Source organism: Gymnoscopelus microlampas (assembly GCF_963454915.1).
Source record: "Gymnoscopelus microlampas genome assembly, chromosome: 15".
In the NCBI taxonomy this organism is placed as follows: Eukaryota; Metazoa; Chordata; class Actinopteri; order Myctophiformes; family Myctophidae; genus Gymnoscopelus; species Gymnoscopelus microlampas.
Window position 1 is genome coordinate 38,614,700 of NC_139952.1, and position 18,613 is coordinate 38,633,312.

At 43.2% G+C, this 18,613-nt stretch overlaps 1 protein-coding gene across 1 annotated transcript in view; it reads left to right on the plus strand.

Moving 5' to 3' along the window:
• Window positions 1-3,768, plus strand: part of grin2da (glutamate receptor, ionotropic, N-methyl D-aspartate 2D, a) — a gene marked incomplete at both ends in the record, with an annotated part of 226,422 nt that extends 222,654 nt beyond the window's left edge. The window contains 2 exons of the mRNA XM_084080470.1: window positions 553-702; window positions 742-3,768. Of these exons, the coding sequence (XP_083936596.1) occupies window positions 553-702; window positions 742-3,768 (3,177 nt within the window). The remainder of the gene's footprint in view (window positions 1-552; window positions 703-741) is intronic.
• Window positions 3,769-18,613: the final 14,845 nt, after the last annotated feature.

The window sequence follows — 18,613 nt, forward strand, 5'->3', positions numbered from 1 at the left end:
TTTCCTGAAGCCAGTTTCGATAATGATCAAGGATCAATTATTTTCAGTGTGATAGCTCGTTATAGGGATGGGACGATATGAAAATGACACGTCACGATTATTGTTGCAAAAATAATTGCGATTAACGATAATCTCGATAATCAAAATATGCTTAAAACTTAAAATGGCACTTTTGAAGCACTTGAACACCCCGTCCTTATTCTGGGGGGAACGTTTGCCAAAAATCTACATGCTACTTGCTATTTTTGGTGAATCGATTTGTGTAGACTGAAATGAGAGCGTACCAAATGTGTTCTTAACAGGTCTGTTTTATCAAGTCTAGAGGGTTAAGTGGTACTGAATTTGCAGCTCAACAAAAGCTAATTCCTAGTGTATGACGGAGGACAATTTCACGATAAATCAAAATCTTCACAATAACGATTATTGTGAGCGGTTTTGTATCACGATAAACGATAATAACGATTATCGTCCCATCTCATAGCTCATTTCCTTCAGTACTTGACAGCCTGCTGCTGGCCTATAATTGCAATTTTCTTCTATCTTTCTTCCCAGGGGATGTACAGTTGCTGCAACTTTGAAGACGACACAGGCCCTGGAGGCACCCTGCCCCAGTATCACACCGTGCCCACCATGCCCCCTGCCATGCCAGCACAGCAACACCTCGTGACGGCAACTGTGACCAACTCCGCCGCCATCGCTATGGTGCAGCAGCAACAGCAGCAGCAGAAGCATTACCAACAGCAACAACAGCAGGCGCAGGCCTATACCACCATGCTCCCTGGATCCCCTCCCACCACTGGCCATTCTGCCATGGCCCTGGGTCCCTCAAATAGCCCCTTGTTAGAAGGCCCTATGCCTTGTTCCACTTTCCTGCCCCGTCATGATCGGCGGTTGGCTGTGGTCGATCGCTGGAACAGGTCAAAGCCTGACAAAACTATGGCCGGAGGTGGTAGTGGGGTGGGTATCGGGGGCATAGCAGGAGGCATTACAGAACTTCAGGCCCAGCAGCAGCAGTACCAGCAGAACCTGGGTCAGCACTGGACCTTGCCTGGAGAAGGTGGTACTGGTACGGGTGGAGGAGGAGACATAGGGTTGGATGAGTACAAGCGCTATTATGGTCCAATTGATCCAGAGGGGCTCGGAGCCAACACTGACCAGCAGGCGGTAGGACTTCAGCAGACACCCAAGGTTAACCCACGCAGCACCAAGGTGCCAGGGATGCCACGGCCGCCCCCCAAAGGTCCCCCACAAGCCCCGGGACACTTAATATCCAAGCCCCCTCCGCCAATCCCATCCTCCCCACAGCGAAGGCCCTCCTTCTTTAGGCGAGGCAGCTTGGGCATGGTGAGGAGAAAGGGCTCCGGTGGCCCCCTTTATGAGAACATCCTTCCCCTGGGCAGGCGGGGAGGAGGGGGAAGGTACGGCATGAGGGATGGGGGTGGCGCGAGGAGAGGACGCCGTCCCCCGTCTATCCCGTTAGCGGTCTCCCTGTCATCCCCAACACACACCCCGACCACCCCCTCCTCGCCCTGCCGCCTCTACTCCTTCTGTTCTAGCCCTTCCTCTTCATCCTCCTCCACCTCCTCAACATCTTCCTCCTCCTCATCGACATCTGCCTCACTCTCCCGCACCAACTCGCCATCCTCCGGCTCCAGTGACAGTTCCTACGACTCTTCGCTGAGTTTCCGATACCGGGCGGGTGACCGTGACTTCATGGTGGATGAAGACTATGACTCAGACCTGCTGACGGAGGAATCGAGCCTTTTGCTCTCACGCCGGAAGAATCGGTCACGCCGCATGTCTTCGCGCTCACTACCCTGCAGCCCTCCGCCTCCGCCCGTCCCGCCACGCAAGCCGCGGCCACAAAGAGAGTACGGAAGGGACAGGAACGGGAGCCAGCTGGCTCAACTGCAGGAGTGGTGGGCCTCGTGGGCGGAGAGAGAACGCGGCAGGACGACGGGACGTGGAGAGGGAGGAGTTGGAGGTGGAGGGTTGAGGGCGGAGAAGAGGCACCATAAGGAGAGGGAGCGTGAACGGAAGAGGCGGAAGAAAGGGCGTAAGAAGAAGAAGAGGGAAGAGAGGGAACGTGAACGTGAGCGCAAGCGCCGCAAGGGCAAGAAGAAGAGGAAGAAAGAGGAGAAGACAAGGAGGACGGATAGAAAGAGGTCAGAGCAAGAGGACGGGGACGCAGAGAAGAGGGAGGAGATGAAAGTCGCTGTGCCGGACTACCCGCCCTATCCCCCGCTGAGACGAGACTCTTTCCGGAAGAAGAGCGTGGGCTCCATCAGGAGCTATGGCTGGAACATCACGGGTGCTGCTGATGAAGAAATCGGGAGGCGGGAAAGGGAAGAGAAGGAGAGGGATGACGGGGAGGACAGCAGAGGGAAAGAGAGGCACCACAGACGACGGAATAGCAAGCACTACCAGAGCTCCAGCAGCAAAACGCCAACATCTGTCAAGTTCTGGGGAGGTGGGAATCTGTCCTCGGACACCATTCCCTCCGCCTTCCTCCCCCTGCTTCCTCTCTCCTCCAAACGCAGGAAGAGCAAAGGCTCAGACCGGGAGGCCGTGGGGAAGGAAGGAGAGAGGAGGCCACTCCTGGGGAGGGACGGCAGAACGGTGCCTTCCAAGGAGGGACTGTCCTTCCACGAGTGGGAATCAGAAATGGAGGAAGAGGAAGAGGATGAGGATTCCGAGGAGGAGAGGAGGAAATCGGAGCGAGGGAAGAGGCGAGGAGGAGGGAGGACATTAGAGGAGGAGAGGGAACGGGATAAAGTTGTCGGGATATACTCTGATGATGACGGATCCTCGGGAGAGTTTGGGAAGTTCGAAAGGTACTGGGAGGGTCATGAAGGCAGGGCGGTGGGGGGCATAGGTGGAGGAGGTTGGTTTTTTGGCACGTACCCCTCCAGGGATAAAGTTGGCAGCATTAACAGCAGAGACGACCTATTTCTGGGGCGAGGGGAGGGCTGGGGTGGAGCTGAGAGTGGATGGGGTTCTAGTGGCGGAGGAGGTGGAGGAGGAGAAGGAGGAGAAGGAGACTGGGGGTCAGGTTCCCGCTGGCCCCCGCCTCCCCTCACGCCTCCACCTCCCAGAAGATACTGGTCTGTGGACAAACTCCACATACAGGATGAGAAGAAGAGCAAACGCAAGTCCAAGGACAAAGGCAGAGGGTATTCAGGCACTTGCACCTCTTGCCAGTCTCCCCATCATCGCCACGGGCACTCCAAATGGGCCCGGGTGACCTCCAGGAGCCAGGAGGAGCTGTACCAGCACTGCCAGAGTTTCAGCGGCACCCCAAAACCCAAACGTCACTCCTCATCATCCTCCAAACCCGACCACTCACAGAACCCCTCCAAGTCGGGCAGCCAGTCCAACCTGAGCATGCAGCGGACGCAGAGAGCCGAGCGGGACAGAGACCGAGGAAGACAGCAACAATCCTCCCCGCCTCCCACCTTAATCCCAAATCTGCCACCCACTCTCCCAGCCCTCCCAGCACCCCCCTCATCTTCCTCCCACCCAATCCACGGCCCTCCCCATACCTCTTCCTCTTCCGTCTCGTCTCCCTCCGTTGTATCGTCCACCCCAGGGGCACCTCAGCCTTCCGCAATGGCCTCAGCCAGTGCCAAGTTGCAGTATCAGAGGCTGCGCTCAGTACCCCAGCAGTCCCAGAGGTTCCCCCAGTCCCCGCACTTACCACTCAAAGCCAAGAGCCTTTGCTCTCGTAGGGGATCGGCACACTTCTCAAGCGTGGAGAGTGAAGTGTGAGGTTTAAGAAATCTTCGAAGCTCAATCCAGGTGTTGATCAGAATTTTGCCTGTTGAAATGTTCATGAACCATGTGTTGCTCTTGTTATAATTCGGCAGCAGAAAAGGCAGCACAGAGTATAGATAGTACAATGTACACACTGAGCTCTTTTTCATATAGACCTCTTGCACAAAAATAAAAGCATACAGACAAACAAGCGAACTAACTCAAAGCCAAACAAAACTTGATGGGGTGAGTGAAAGACAGGTGACAGAGATCAAGTAAAGGTGATTTTCTTTTCCATTTCTTTCAGTTATTTGAAAGACTACTGCCACAATGACATTGTGTGCTGGGTGGTTTATCCGCTACTGTAAAAGGGAACAGGAGTTTATAGGAGTGGTAATACAACTATCAAAGAAGATACTTTGGCTTACAGACCGCAAAAAGGGAGGTGTTCTTGAAGCCGAGAGGTCGTTTTTATCCACGGGAGTCCAAATTCGGGGGATTCTACATTCTTACTGAGGGCTCAGGAACTTTGTAGTACTGTATATATACCCGCTGCTCTTGGAAGCCTCTGACGCCGTGCCGTGTTCCCCAATAAGGAACACTTGTTTTTCTTTTCCCTTAAGACAAACTTTTAACCACCTTACTGTACTTTCCTTTCCCCTAAACAAACTTGTTTACACCCCTGCAGAAGTGTGTCTCCCTCCCCGAGGCACCATTTGTGTACGATCCATAACTTGTCGTTTAGCTAGGGAGGATAATTGCTACGGTATGTCTTCTGTTTTGTTCTTTGCTCTTCTCAGCTCTGTTCCATCTTATTCTCCACATATTAGTTCTCCTTTCTTCCATTCTTCTGTCCTCTCCTCTGTTCCCTCCTCTCCTCCCCATCATTTCTTCTCTTCTCTCATTACACTCTTATCCTTGACGTGATTATTCTGTGCGTCTGTGCTTTTCTGTGTTTGTATTCTTGACAACAGGGTAAGTCAACCGTGACTGATATTGCGCTGGCTTAATGAAAAGCTGAGTGCCAAACTTAAGTGGAGTTTAACCATCCGTGTATGATGTTAGCTTCTGCATTATTTTCTTTTTCATCTCAGCTGACATGCTGTCACCACAACACACACGCACACGCACACACACACACACACACACACACACACACACACACACACACACACACACACACACACACACACACACACACACACACACACACACACACACACACACACACACACATACATCTAATGACATATACATGTGCACATAAGATATCAGTTCACATACCCTCTATCTTGAGCAATACATTAGCCACAGACCACAGTTCTTGTTCAACCTTTTACATTTTAAATGGGATATTTTACTTCTCTGTCTTATTGTTGTTGTTGTTATTGCTGGTGTTCTATATATTATATTATGATTATTTCTAATACCATGTAAGCACTGTGCTGTACTACTTAAACCGGGGGAGTGCACACAAAACATCCACAACTACCTAACTACAACAACAAAGGAGGAAGCCGCTCATTTCCCACCTGCTTTTGACTGAATGTAAAGTTAGCCACAAACCAGTGTGCTATTATGAAACACTTGATAACGGCACTGGTAGCATTTATTTGAAGGGGTGGTGGGTAAGGATAAAATATATTGATTTGGCTGCAAGACAAAGGAGGAGTGTATAAATCATTAAGTGTACTGAAAAAAAGTATTTATGATTGGGTGTGTTTGATGTTCCCTGACACACCGACAAAATTGTGTGATTATCATTCCTCCTAGACATATAAATACCATATGGCGCTGTGGGTAAAATAATAATGAATAGTTTTTGGAAAAATAGGGCTACATGGTTTCATCAGGCAAGATGACTCTGAAATGGTGCAGGGAACTAGCCTATATATATCTAGCCTTATGCTGGTCCCTTCGGCCATTATGTTCATTTGATGTTTGCGTGGGGAAAAAAGTATATATAAAAAGCTATTATGTTCTCCAGGATTAGCCTTATGCCAGAGCAGTGTGATCTTACAGGAGATTATTTAGTTTCCACAGTGTGTAAGGTGAGACCTTGTCCTGGCTGTTATGTATGCCAACTGTGATGGCATACTGTAAGAGGCATGTGCCAATGTTGACAGTTGCGAGCAGCGTGAGATGTTCTTGAATGATGTGTGAAAGACACTGTTACACCTCACGGGGTGGGTTAAGGCTTTCTGTTTATTTCTCTCCTGGCAAATGTGTAACCAAGAGCTATAGCCTTTTAACCATGACCATTTTTACAGTTGAGCTGACACCAGCACTCCCGGCGCGGCAAGCACTATTAAGCTAGCACTCCAGAAGCCAGTTTTTCCATCCGACTTCAGCGTTAGCGTCTGGAGATTTTGTACCATAACATTGTTGGCACTTTGAGATTGCTGGAGTTTTTAAATGTAGAGTCTAAAACTAATCATTGCTGTTGCCACTAGGCCAAAAAGCCTGAATTATCATCCATCTCACAATAGGCTGGTCAGCTCCTGTTTGCCTAAAACTGCATCTGAGCCATACATTATTGTACTTAAGCAGAAGATGAAAAGGGAAAAAAATACAGTTTTTTGTTTTGTTTTTTAGTGTAAAGTTTGTCTGCCTTTCTTTGAAAAGAAAAGAAAATCTAGATATAGTATAGTTCATATTTGTGGAGGTGGGTAGCATTAGAGAAAAAATGTTTAACATCTTGATATTTGGGAATATTGTTTATCATTCCAGTTTCATTGTGCTGATAAATAGTAGCCTATATATATATTACCTGTGTTTAGGATAAAACACAGGTACTTCATCATCCCTCATATCCAGTCAACAGGGGAGCATCTTTTGTTCAACTTAATGTCACATTTCATATTTTAGATTTCAATTACTTTAAAAGGATACCTGTACTAAATCAAGTTTGACAGGTATGAATAAAGGTTCAGTGCTATATGCTCTTTACAATCAACAGCTTACAAGAATCCCAAAGTGTCAAATGTGGAATAAATGAGACCTGTTAGCATTTGCTCACCCCACAAGCAACTAAAGAAATCAGCATATGCCCCATCTTGTTGTATATGGTGATAGGAAGGGTCTGTTAAGTTTTTGGCTGTGGTTGCCTCATTTCCTCACCTGATGGTGTGGGGGAAAACTTGACTGAACATAAAGGTCTGTCTGTAATCTCTGTATACAAGCATTACTGATTGCCCCCAGCGATTGGCTCTAGTTACAGCTAGCAGCCACCAGAGGATATTGTCATCTAGTTCAGTGTTTCTCAACCTGTGGGCAGGGACCCAGGGGGGTCCCCACATGATCTTTTTTGTAGGGGAGGTCCCCAGATGACAGTGAAGTGACAATTTAAGGACTTTTAAGACCTTTTAATACCTACAAAAAAAAGAAGAAAGAAAAAGACCATTGCGTCATCAAAAATAAACAACAAACTATACTATAAAAACTTCAAACATTGGCCAAATTGTCAAATAATATAGGAAAGAGGCAAACATTGTGAAAATAGCCGGTCTACAAGCTCACGTTGGGATCTTGTAGATCTGCTATTTTAACAATATTTGTGGAACCGAATCAAACAAAATGTAATGTCTCAAGTGCTTGTCAGGGTGGGGGGTCCCCAGTTCAAATATGATTATTTTGGGGGGTCACGGTCTGAAAAGTTTGAGAACCACAGATCTAGTTGACCAACCGGTAGCTTGGGAACACAACATTTAATTCAGGAAGAATAATATATCATATAAACTAAAAGTGACACAAGGCATTCCTGTGGCTTGCCACTGTGCAAAAAAAAATAATACAATTAAAGGGCAAGACCACTTTGGTAGAGGGGTTGTCATGATGTAACTCCAAAGGTGGACAAGAAATACATTTAAAAAAATCTCCATTGGTTAGAAATTGATAATACAAAATATAATCCTCATTGACTTACATTTTACAGTGAAATGGCTCTCAAAGTCACTCTTTTAGCCTGTAAATGAACACAAAGCTGATTCAGACAATATAGAACATCACCAAACCCATTTTTTTATAAAAAAAATCAACTTCCTGTTGATGTTACTATTTGAAGATCCGGATCCGTGGATCCAGTCCTAATAAAAAATAGCAAAATCAACAGGAAGTTAACATTTTTATTTAAAAAAAAACAGTACTGGGTTTGGTGATGTTCTTTTATTTGTTTACGTGCTAAAAGAGTGACTTTGAGAGCTGTTACACCGTACAATGTAAGTCAATGAGGATTATATTTTGAATTATCAATTTCTAATCAATGGAGCAATTATGTTTGATGTCTTGCCCACCTTTTAGAGTTACATCATGGCAAGGTAACTACACAACCCAAACCTCTACCAAAATGGTCTTGCCCTTTAAATTACTGACTTGATTAGAGTGAATTAAACATAATTATGAACTTGCATTACATAGAATTGCATAATATGCCACATTCTCATAACAGATTAACAACCATCATCCGTCAGCTGAAAGAGCACATTTTGAGGCACTTTCACAGGGTCACGTACTTACAACAACTTACTGTATGCTAGAAGTGGGTTGCTATCGGCCATACTATATCATAGTAAGATGCAGATAGTGATTTGTGGTTGCTGGTGGATACACTGAGGTAGGATATTTTCTTTAGAAAAAGGTCCAACATTCTGTCCTGCGCCCTACCCCCCCTCCCACCCACGCCACCCCACCCATCCACTATCTCCTCTGTCCTCATATCACCTTGTGTTGATGCGTGTCTGCAATTGTAAAGCTGGTCTATTTTTTGAAAAACAAAAAAAAGAGTATCTGTGGATAAATATTTCTTTCATCTCATATAGAAGCATATCTAAAATATATATGATGAGTATATTTCAAAGCGCTAAAGATCTATGTTATATAAGTTTGTCGGAAACTAAATTTTACGGTATTATTATCTCGATGAATATGTCTTTTTGTTGTCCTTTACGTCTGTCTCTCCTCGTCTCAGCTCCTCCCTCACCCCCGACCCCCCCGCCCCCCCCCCCCCCCTCTCCCCAGCGAAAACAAGAGACCTGTACGTAACTGTGTTTTTGCTCACTTTAAAGACCGACCATCCGCCACCATTAGCTGCTGTCGGCTGTAGCTAAAAACCTTTTAAAACTTTGACTTGAGGTGACGACGCGGGGGGGAGCGTGCGTGTCTTACGACCATGTCACTGTAGTACTACTGGTGGGGTGATGTGTGTGAATCCAGAGGGGCCTTTTACCTTTTTTTTTGGTGGGGGGGTGGGGGGGGGGGGGGGGTTGGCTGTAAAGTATGACAACTAATTAATAATACCAATAATAATATTAATAATAATAACAATAAATCTTTTATGGATAAATGCAGCTTTTACCATAATTCTTCACTCGACAGATTGATGATTACCTCCAAACTATGACCTTTGAAATCAATGTAGCGAGCAGCACAGGCTTGATTTGTATTTTAATTTGTACTTTTTATTTTCTAGTATAGCTTTATAGCCACACGCTGCACACAAAACCCAACCAACACATGCAAGGACTTTGATATACCTTGCAGCGCATTGCATACACTACTATCTTCTACCAAGATGCCATGCTGTGAAAGATACAGACAAATAACAGAACAAACTCACTGCATTTCTCTACACGCCGGCAGTGGATCTGACGGGTCGGCAGGCCTAAAGTGTCTAAAGCCACTAAAAGCCTGATTTATACTTATGGCCGTATGATGGTGTCCCGCACAGAACATAGTGAAGTCTACAAGCTCTTGTAGATAGGCTATTTCTGGCATAGGACACCGGTGCGCTACAGACTATAAACCAGGTTTTACAGCTTGGTTTCCACTACAGGGCTAACAACAACACTGGGTTCACTTATTGACAGCCCTTCAACCTAATAACCTAATACTTCAATATAAGTCATTTTAAAGCACCATTTTTTAACCTAAATGCCATTGTTATGATGTGAGGAGAGTGTGGGGCAACGGTGCTTTCCAGCTATCCATGAAAAACACAGGAATGGTGGTATTCTGGAAAAGGTATTCTAAATAAAGATGACCATAGTGTACTTTTGGTTCTCTTTCAAATATGTCTTTCGGCATCTCGCTATGGGGAACGTAGGGAGCAATTCCCATAGTGAGACACCTCACTCATTATTATGATCAGAGAACCGGGGTTTACGCGAGTAAACCGTAAATTTTGCCAACACTTTTTGGCATTCACTTCCAGATAAAGTATTTTCATATGAACTCTCGTCCCTACAACCCAGTCCGCAGCCCTGACCAGGCCACGTTTTGGCCCTGATCCAGGCCTCGTTTTTGGCCCTGATTCAGGCCTCGTTTTGGCCCTGATCCAGGCCTCGTTTTGGCCCTGATCCAGGCTTCGTTTTTGGCCCAGCAGTGGAAACCCCGCCACAGAGACCCCTCCCCACTTAACTGCCCCCGTCTCTGTCTGTACACCACTATGGACAGTGTTTCATGGCCTTGTACCAACTGCTATACTGATCCACTGTATGGAAATATGATTGCTTTTTGCCATACTCTGTCTCTCGCACGCACGCACGCACGCACGCACGCACGCACGCACGCACGCACGCACACACACACACACACACACACACACACACACACACATACACGCACTTCACAAGTAATGCCTAATTTGTGCTCCGTTGTACGACAGTGTCGCGCTCCAAAAATAGCCTGCGAGCTAGTTAGTTTGTAGATATGGGTTGCTTTGGGCACGCGCTACCGTCATACGACAAAGTATAAATCAGCAGGCTTAAGCTTGGTTCAAAAATGGTACCACACCGTTCTGCTTTTTAGGCTCTCTGTCACCACCACTGAACAGTGATGATCACCGTACTGTGCTGTAGCTGTTATTGCAAGCAGGACAGGAATAAAAGATGATTTTAATAAGGAGCCGTCTCGCCTCTCTGGATTTTATTTGCATTTTGTCTGTTGTGGATCGGTGAGTATTATGATGAGATTGGGGAGAGTGGGGTGGAGTGGGGGGTGGGGGGTGAAAAGGGGGGAATAAGATTGGTGAGGGTTGAAAGTACACAGTAAAATCTTAAGTGCTCATTTAACTCACTTAAAACATGGACCCAGATGTCCCCGTACGGGTCCGTCCTCAATCGAACTTTCACTAAGCCCCCTACAGGTAGGACAAGCAGCCTTGGTTTTGACTAATGTTGGTTTGTATTGGGATGTAAAGGATTTGCCACATTCATTTTTGGAGTCAGAGCTCCAAAATCTCATCAACAAAGGCCTGGAAAAGAATATGTGGATGACATTACTATTTCAACAAACAACATGCCGTACAGGCAAATGTTTATTCCTCCCAAAGAAAGAGGGAGAAATAATTTATGGTATCAACAAACTGCATTAACAACATTATCACCGGACAATAGTGTACAGGCACTATACCACAGAGTACCAAGATGTTTTTTCCTGAGCGCAGCGCATGTTTTTTTTTTTTAAATACAAAATGGCTGAAATATTAGTCCAAAAGGTTGCGTATGATCTCATACACTGAGCTGGCAGTGCCTGGTATCAAAGACAGAACCTTGTGATTCTAAGCTGAGTACTTTACCCAGACACGCGACGCGACACACTGGTTGGTTACTGTACATGGATTTAGTGATAAATGTTACCCATAGATGTACACATTGCTGCTGCTGTTCACTGCAGTGATGTGTTATCACAGCAGCCATATTAATCCAGTCAAGCTGTGCCTCCTAATACATGTACTCTGTGCTGTATGCCCATATGTCTATGGAAGCAGGAGGTCTCTCCACAATTAAAATAATCATAACTCGCCAAATTCTCAATCGAGTTTCACACGGTTTGGTTTGTTACAAAGACATGCCGTTATGTTATGATATAGGATACTTAGTAAAACAATATTAGTATGGGTTTTCATACCATATTACGTTTAATACCAATCTAAAATAACAGTAATGATTATAAAACAGAAAAACACTTTTTTGTCTCAGGTACTTATACACAACTCAGGCAATCATTTTGCTTTGGAGTTATGGCAAGCAGACCTGCATAATATGGCGGCAGCATTGATGTACGGCCCCAGTGGCCAATGAGGCATCTAAATAAGTATGTTTATGGCCATTACCTACTGCCACTGTCTGACAAAGCAAGAACATGTTCACTCTGCATCTGTATTCGATTGCAGCTATTCATTTAATGTCATATTTTCCATGGCTCTAAGCAGGGTTTCTCAAAGTGGGTGCTGTGGCACCCTAGGGTGCCATGATGCAAGTCTAGGGGTGCCGCAGAATATTGTGATAATATTTGGAATTTATAAATGTCAGTTTAACCACTTATACCCTCTATACTTAGTGAAATAGACCTGATTTGCACTGTACCTGGTGAGTAATTTTTCGATCTCTCTTTGCCAAAAATTGCAGATCTACAAGCTCACAATGCATCACAACGCAACGCAACGCATTGTGTCTGTATAGATCCGCTAATTTTGGCAAGTAGGAAGTTATTTTCATTCTGTCCTAATAGAAACGGATATTGTCTCAAGTTTTCCTCCTGACATACTGTATCAGGGGGAAAGATTTACATTATGTATGTACCGTAATATGACATAAATGTTACGTGCTATAAAGTAGGCGAACAATGTAATTCAAGGGTGCTGTGGATGAAACAGTTAATTACACGGGTGTCCTGAGCCAAATGTGTTTCAAACTACTGCTCTATGGCACAGGATATATGATGGTCTTTCATAAACACAAGGTTGTGGGTTAAAATCCTCATTTTCACTCTGCAGCTAAATCAATGATTCTGAAACCTTTTAATTTCAAGGACCCCATAACTCAGTGAATATACAAATGGAAAAAAATGGACCTGTTTGGTTCCATTTGCTGGAACCCCACGAGGAACTATGAGGGTCCCCGGACCCCAAGTAGTTGTCACAAATATTTCCTGTTCCTATATGGCACAAGAGATATGCCAGTGTTCATAAACAGAAGATAATTGTTTCAAGATCACTTTTTGGGACATTTTAACACTGTATCTAAATCCGATGAGTAATTACCATGGTTGTCACAAGTGTCTTCCATGTGGCTGTGGCACAGCGCACGCGCAAACATTTTAGGGTTTTCCGCGGGTTTGTAACTGTTTTGGGGGGGTTTAATTCGGTTAAATCAGTACCAAAAATGAATATTTTCCCTCGTACATTAAGACATTATTTAACATAAGCCTCAGATAAGCCAAACAACAAGGACTAGGTTTCTGTTTCCTTCAAATAATGCATTTATTAATTAAAGCAGCACATAAGAATGGAGCAGAATGCAAAATATAACAACAAGGCCACCAATAATCTAAATGTGTCAGCTGTGTTCTTAACACATCGGGTGCCAAACACGGTCTGAACCGTGATTTCAGTCTTTTTGTTTTTTTCGTTTTTCTCCGCGCGGGCGGGGCTAGAGCAGCTCTGGGGACTATGTAGCAGAACACCTGTTGCTTAGCTCTGGCATTCGAGTGCAGGACATCCACTCGTTTATTGGTATGCCAAACAAAACGGAATTTGAGGTTTGCTTTACTACTGAATCAAGCCTGAGGAGATTCTTAGAAGCACAAAGGCTGGCGTCAACTGAAAATAAATGGAAAATGTGGAATATCGACTCATCGATTGAACTGGACGAGAAGACAATAACAGTGAAGTTAAACTCTGGGCGAGTGCATGACGAGGACGTGGCCTGCTTCTTACAACGGTATGGAGTAATTCAACAACCAGTCTTTAAGCCTCGTGATAAGTTTGGACTCTGGTACGGGGTGCGAAAATATCGCATTAAACAACGACGAGATGACGACGGACAGTTTGTAACAATACCGAACTGTTTAACTCTCGGCCCATTTCGTGCGACCATCACGTATGCAGGCCAAGAGCCCCGATGTTATATATGTCAAGATCCAAATCATCAAGCCCGTTTATGCCCACAGATTAAATGCAGGAAGTGTGGCTCTTTTGGGCACACAGCTTTAACCTGCCAAAACAGCCCGGTGTGTAATCTGTGCGGAATGGAAGGACATATATTCTCTGAGTGTCCAGATTCCTATGCAAATAAAGCCAAAAGAAACAGAGCACAGACCAACGAGGGCGATATTCCGACCACAAGCCCAGCAGCTCCAAATGAAAACCCACTCGCCCAGACGACAGAACAACGGGCACCGTTACCACCGAGAGAGAGAGACGTACTACCCGCTGCAGCGACGCCGCACCCCGGCCTGACCGAGGCGGAGGAACCGGCAGCGCTGGAAGAGGAGAGGAGAGAATCGACAGCATCTGAAGACGAGAGGAGAGAAACGACAGCACTGGAAGACGCACGAGAAGAAGATAACATCATCAGAGCGCAGGAAAGTAACATGGAAGAGGCACAAAATCATGGAAACGATTCTAATTCACATTCACACCAGCAAGCCCGTAGCTGGGCCGAACAAGTGGATGAACAGGACTACGATGACAGAGACCCCTCCATAACTTTTTATAAACTCCCAGATGCAACATCTTTTTCACCTGCACTAACACATCGTCGAGGACCATCAACCAGTACCCCCTCGACTACACGCAAAAGATCTCTACCCCTTGACTCCTCTGAAGACCACCCAACGATTAACACATCGCGAGCGCAACATGAGAGAGGTACATCTCGACCACGAAAGAAAGCTTCAAGTAATCCGTCTGTGTAGTAAACTCCACACACTTTTACTATGACTGCTTTATTTGTAGGATCATGGAATTTACGAGGTATACAGTCAAAGAAATATAGAGAAGAAAAAATAAATTATCTATTAGGAACAAACTTCGATATATTATGCATTCAAGAATTGAGACTGAAAAGTGAAGTGGATGTAAATGATGTGATTAGACATTGGGAGAAAGGTCACGCAATTATTTCTACTGGTAATGATTTGGCAGATGGAGTAGGTATTTTATTTAAATCAAAAGATGTTCAGATCCATAAAAGGAGAGACATAATACCAGGTAGACTTTTAATGGTTGATTGTGTTATTAACGGAATTAAAATAAGGATAATTAATGTATATACATCTCAGAAAGCAAACGAGAAAATGCAACTCTTCAGGAAATTACAAGAGATAACGTTTACAGGACACCATGTGATTGTTTGTGGAGACTTTAATACTACTACTGAAAGCAATGACAAAATCTCAAATACACCTTTTAGACTTAGCCCAGAAGGAAAATGTTTGAAAGAAGTAACAAACAATGTGGATTTAGTAGATATATTTCGTAAACTTAACCCAAATGGTGAAGGCTTCACTAGATTTGACAGCTCTTGTAAAACAAGAATTGACAGAATGTATACTTCAAAAACGATAGACCCTATTAACTATAATACTATTCTTACAGATACATCTGATCATTTGATAATTGTGTCCTTGCTTTCAGTTGGGAAAAACGAAAAAAGAGGTTACTGGAAATTGAATGTTAAATGCCTAGAAAATGTTGAACTCACAAAGGACCTTGAAAAAGAAATTAGGAAAATGTTTGAATTGAAATGTTTTACAAAGTCTTATATGGAACTGTGGGAAATAATGAAATGTAGAATTCGCGACTATTTTAAATGTATGTCTAAAGAGATTAACATTGAACGAAATCATAGATATGATCAGCTAACAAAACAAGTATTAGTTCTAAAATTAAAAAACATATTGAGTGAGAACGAACAGAAAGATCTACATGACCTAAAAAAAGAATTGAACAGCTATAATAACGAGTTTTTGTTCAATATAAAAAAGGAGGCGGGGTTTAACACTACTTCTGATTCAGGAGTTCTGGTTCCTAAAGCTCTGACGATATGTAAAAAAAGAAGGGAAAAACGTTTCCTCGAATCAGTTTTAGACAAAGAAGGCTATGTAGTCTCCGAGGAAAAAGAGAAAAGAAGAGTGATACAAGAAATGTGTTCTGAGAAATATAAAAGATCTGAGACCAATTTTGATAAAATATCAGAATTTTTAGAAGATATTCAACCTTTGTCTACGGAGAAAACAGTAGCATTATTAGGTGAAATTACAAAAGAAGAAGTAAAAATTGCCATAAAACAACTTAGCGTAAATAAAAGTCCTGGGCCTGATGGTCTGTCAGCTGAACTCTATTTGTTACTCTTTGAACCAATACTTATTACCCTTACTGCAGCCTTCAACGAAGGGATTAAAGAAGGCAGATTGAGTGACTCTTTTTACCTAGGAGTGATGACAATGTTACACAAAAAAGGAGATAGAAGCAATTTAGATAACTATAGACACTTGACTTTGATGAATACAGATTACAAAATATTGGCCAAAGTAATAATGAATAGATTGATGAACATTTTAGACCAAATTATTGAACAAGAGCAAACATGCGCTATAAAAGGTAGAGTGATGTGGGATAACCTCTGTATATTTAGAGACATTATAACTTCAGATGCTGTGAAAGACTTTTATATTATAGGACTGGATCAAAAACAAGCCTTTGACTTGATATCCCGTGATTACCTCTGGTTAGTGATGAAAAAATATGGTATTCCAAATAGTTTTATAGATATGGTTAAACTGCTATATGCAAGATCTACAGTGAAAATCAATGTCAATGGAGTCCTAACAGACCCATTTGAAATTGAGAAGGGAGTAAAGCAAGGCTGTCCCGTCAGTGCAGCCCTGTACATTCTCGCTATTAATCCACTAATAAAAAGAATAAATAGAGACATGAATATACAAGGAATAACCATCAGTACAGGTCAGAAAGTAACAGCTTTGGCCTACGCAGATGATGTATCTATCATATTAAGAAACCAAGCTGAAATGAATTTTGTAAACAAACACTTTGAATTATATGAAGAAGTAGCTGGAGCCAAACTCAATCAAGATAAAACAGAAGGAGTTTGGATGGGTATTGATGAAAATAAACCAGAAATTAACGTAATTGTAAAAGATGAAATCAAAGTCCTGGGTCTTTATATAAATAAGGAAAAATGTTGTGAAAAAAACTGGGAGAAGAGAATCATAAAATTAAAAGAAGAAATAAGTAAATATGATAGAATGAAAGCCTCTTATAGGTCCAAAGTGGAAATACAGAAATGCTACTTAATATCAACTCTTATGTTCTTGGGTACGATATTCCCCCCCCCCAAGAACAATTTTAACAAAAATGAATAAAATGTGTGTGAACTTCATCTGGGGAACCAACTATGAAATCACCAAGAGAAAGATCTTATTCCGCAGTAAAAAGAATGGTGGACTTGATGCCGTTGATCTAGATCTAAAATTAAAGATACTTTTTGTTAAAAATATAGCTAATGGCATTAAGAGGAGAGCAATCTGGGTTGGGGATCCAAATTCATGGAAAAAAAGATACGGTAGAAGTCGGAATGGTATAACTGACTACAAATTGCTCTATGGTGATTTTATAAAGAAATATGAACACTTGAATATTGACTGGAGCACATTATCAAGTAAAAATGTTATATTCTATGATTAATGAGGAAGTAAATGGAGGTATGACTCAATATGAAGGGTTAAATGAGGAAGAAAATGACAAATGTGTGAAGAACATCTATGCAAGAAACATATCATATGAAATGCAAGATAGAGCTTTTCTTATTTCCCAAAATAAGCTTCCAGTTAGACATATACTGAGATGGTGTAACAGAGTCAACACAACTGAATGTCCTATACCCAATTGCTCTTACCCCGAAACCTTACAACACTTCTTGTTTGAATGTGATAGATCTAGAAAAGTATGGGCCAGTATGGTGGGAATTGGTTTTAATGTTGAAATAAGTAACAATTCTTGCAGATTTGGTATCTTCAGAGAGACAATGGACAAGGAAAAACATGATTTTTTTTGGTGGATCATGTGTGTAGTTGTGGCAAAACTTTGGAAAACACGATGTAAAATGTCATTAGGTCAAGTTCAAATAATTCCACATAACGTGGTTTTTAACCAGATTCTGACCAGCCTTAAAAGGGCTCGTACTCTAGATAAAAATAGAAGAAAAGTAACACCTTGGCACTTTCTACACTTTTAATAATAGATTGGTCTTTTTATTGCCATAAATGAATTGATAAAGATGTGAATATTTATTCTGAAGAGTCTGGGATGTATGTATATTTGTATGGATTTTTTTTTTTTTGGATTTGTTTGTAAGTGTATTTTTGTACTTTTGTAAGAATAAAAAACAGTCAACCTGTAAAAAAAAAAATAGAGCAGCTCTGGGAGCACCCATTGTAATCCTTCGAAGGAAGTGCCAGATCGCTCACCGGAAACACATTTTTTTCCCCCATCCGCTTCCTGTCTATTTCCTACTTTGAAACGCCTATATCTCCGAATCTGTTTCCTGTGGGGAAAAGCGGTCATGCGCGATGCGCGATCCCCCCCCCCCCGTTGTAACCCGCGAGGGGAATGTTATGGTTCCAGGCAGTAGCCAGGCTCATGGCAGAACATGAATCGATGCTTTTTTTTGCGTGGATTTGCTTGTAACGCACGCGGAAACTTTAAACAGCAAAGCGGAGTCAATGGGGAGAATGCTGGCACCCACGGTAAGTTGTTATGAAAAAATGCTGGCACCCGATGTGTTAAAATAGTCTAAAAGAATAATGCAGACAGTCTTGCCTGAATATGGAGGGATGGCGGTTTGGCAGGTCAGGTAGGTTAACGTGGCCTCCTGATGGCGCTATAATAGGCCAATGTGAAAAGGGTGGCATTTCTTCTCAGGCCTTTCAATCGGACACTGCATTCATGATTTGAGGCATTTAGTTCCAAAAATGTGTTTTGCTAAATTAGACCTGCTGGTGGCGCTATAACAGGCCAATGTGAATGTGAAAAGGGGGGCATTTCTTCCTCGGCCTCGGA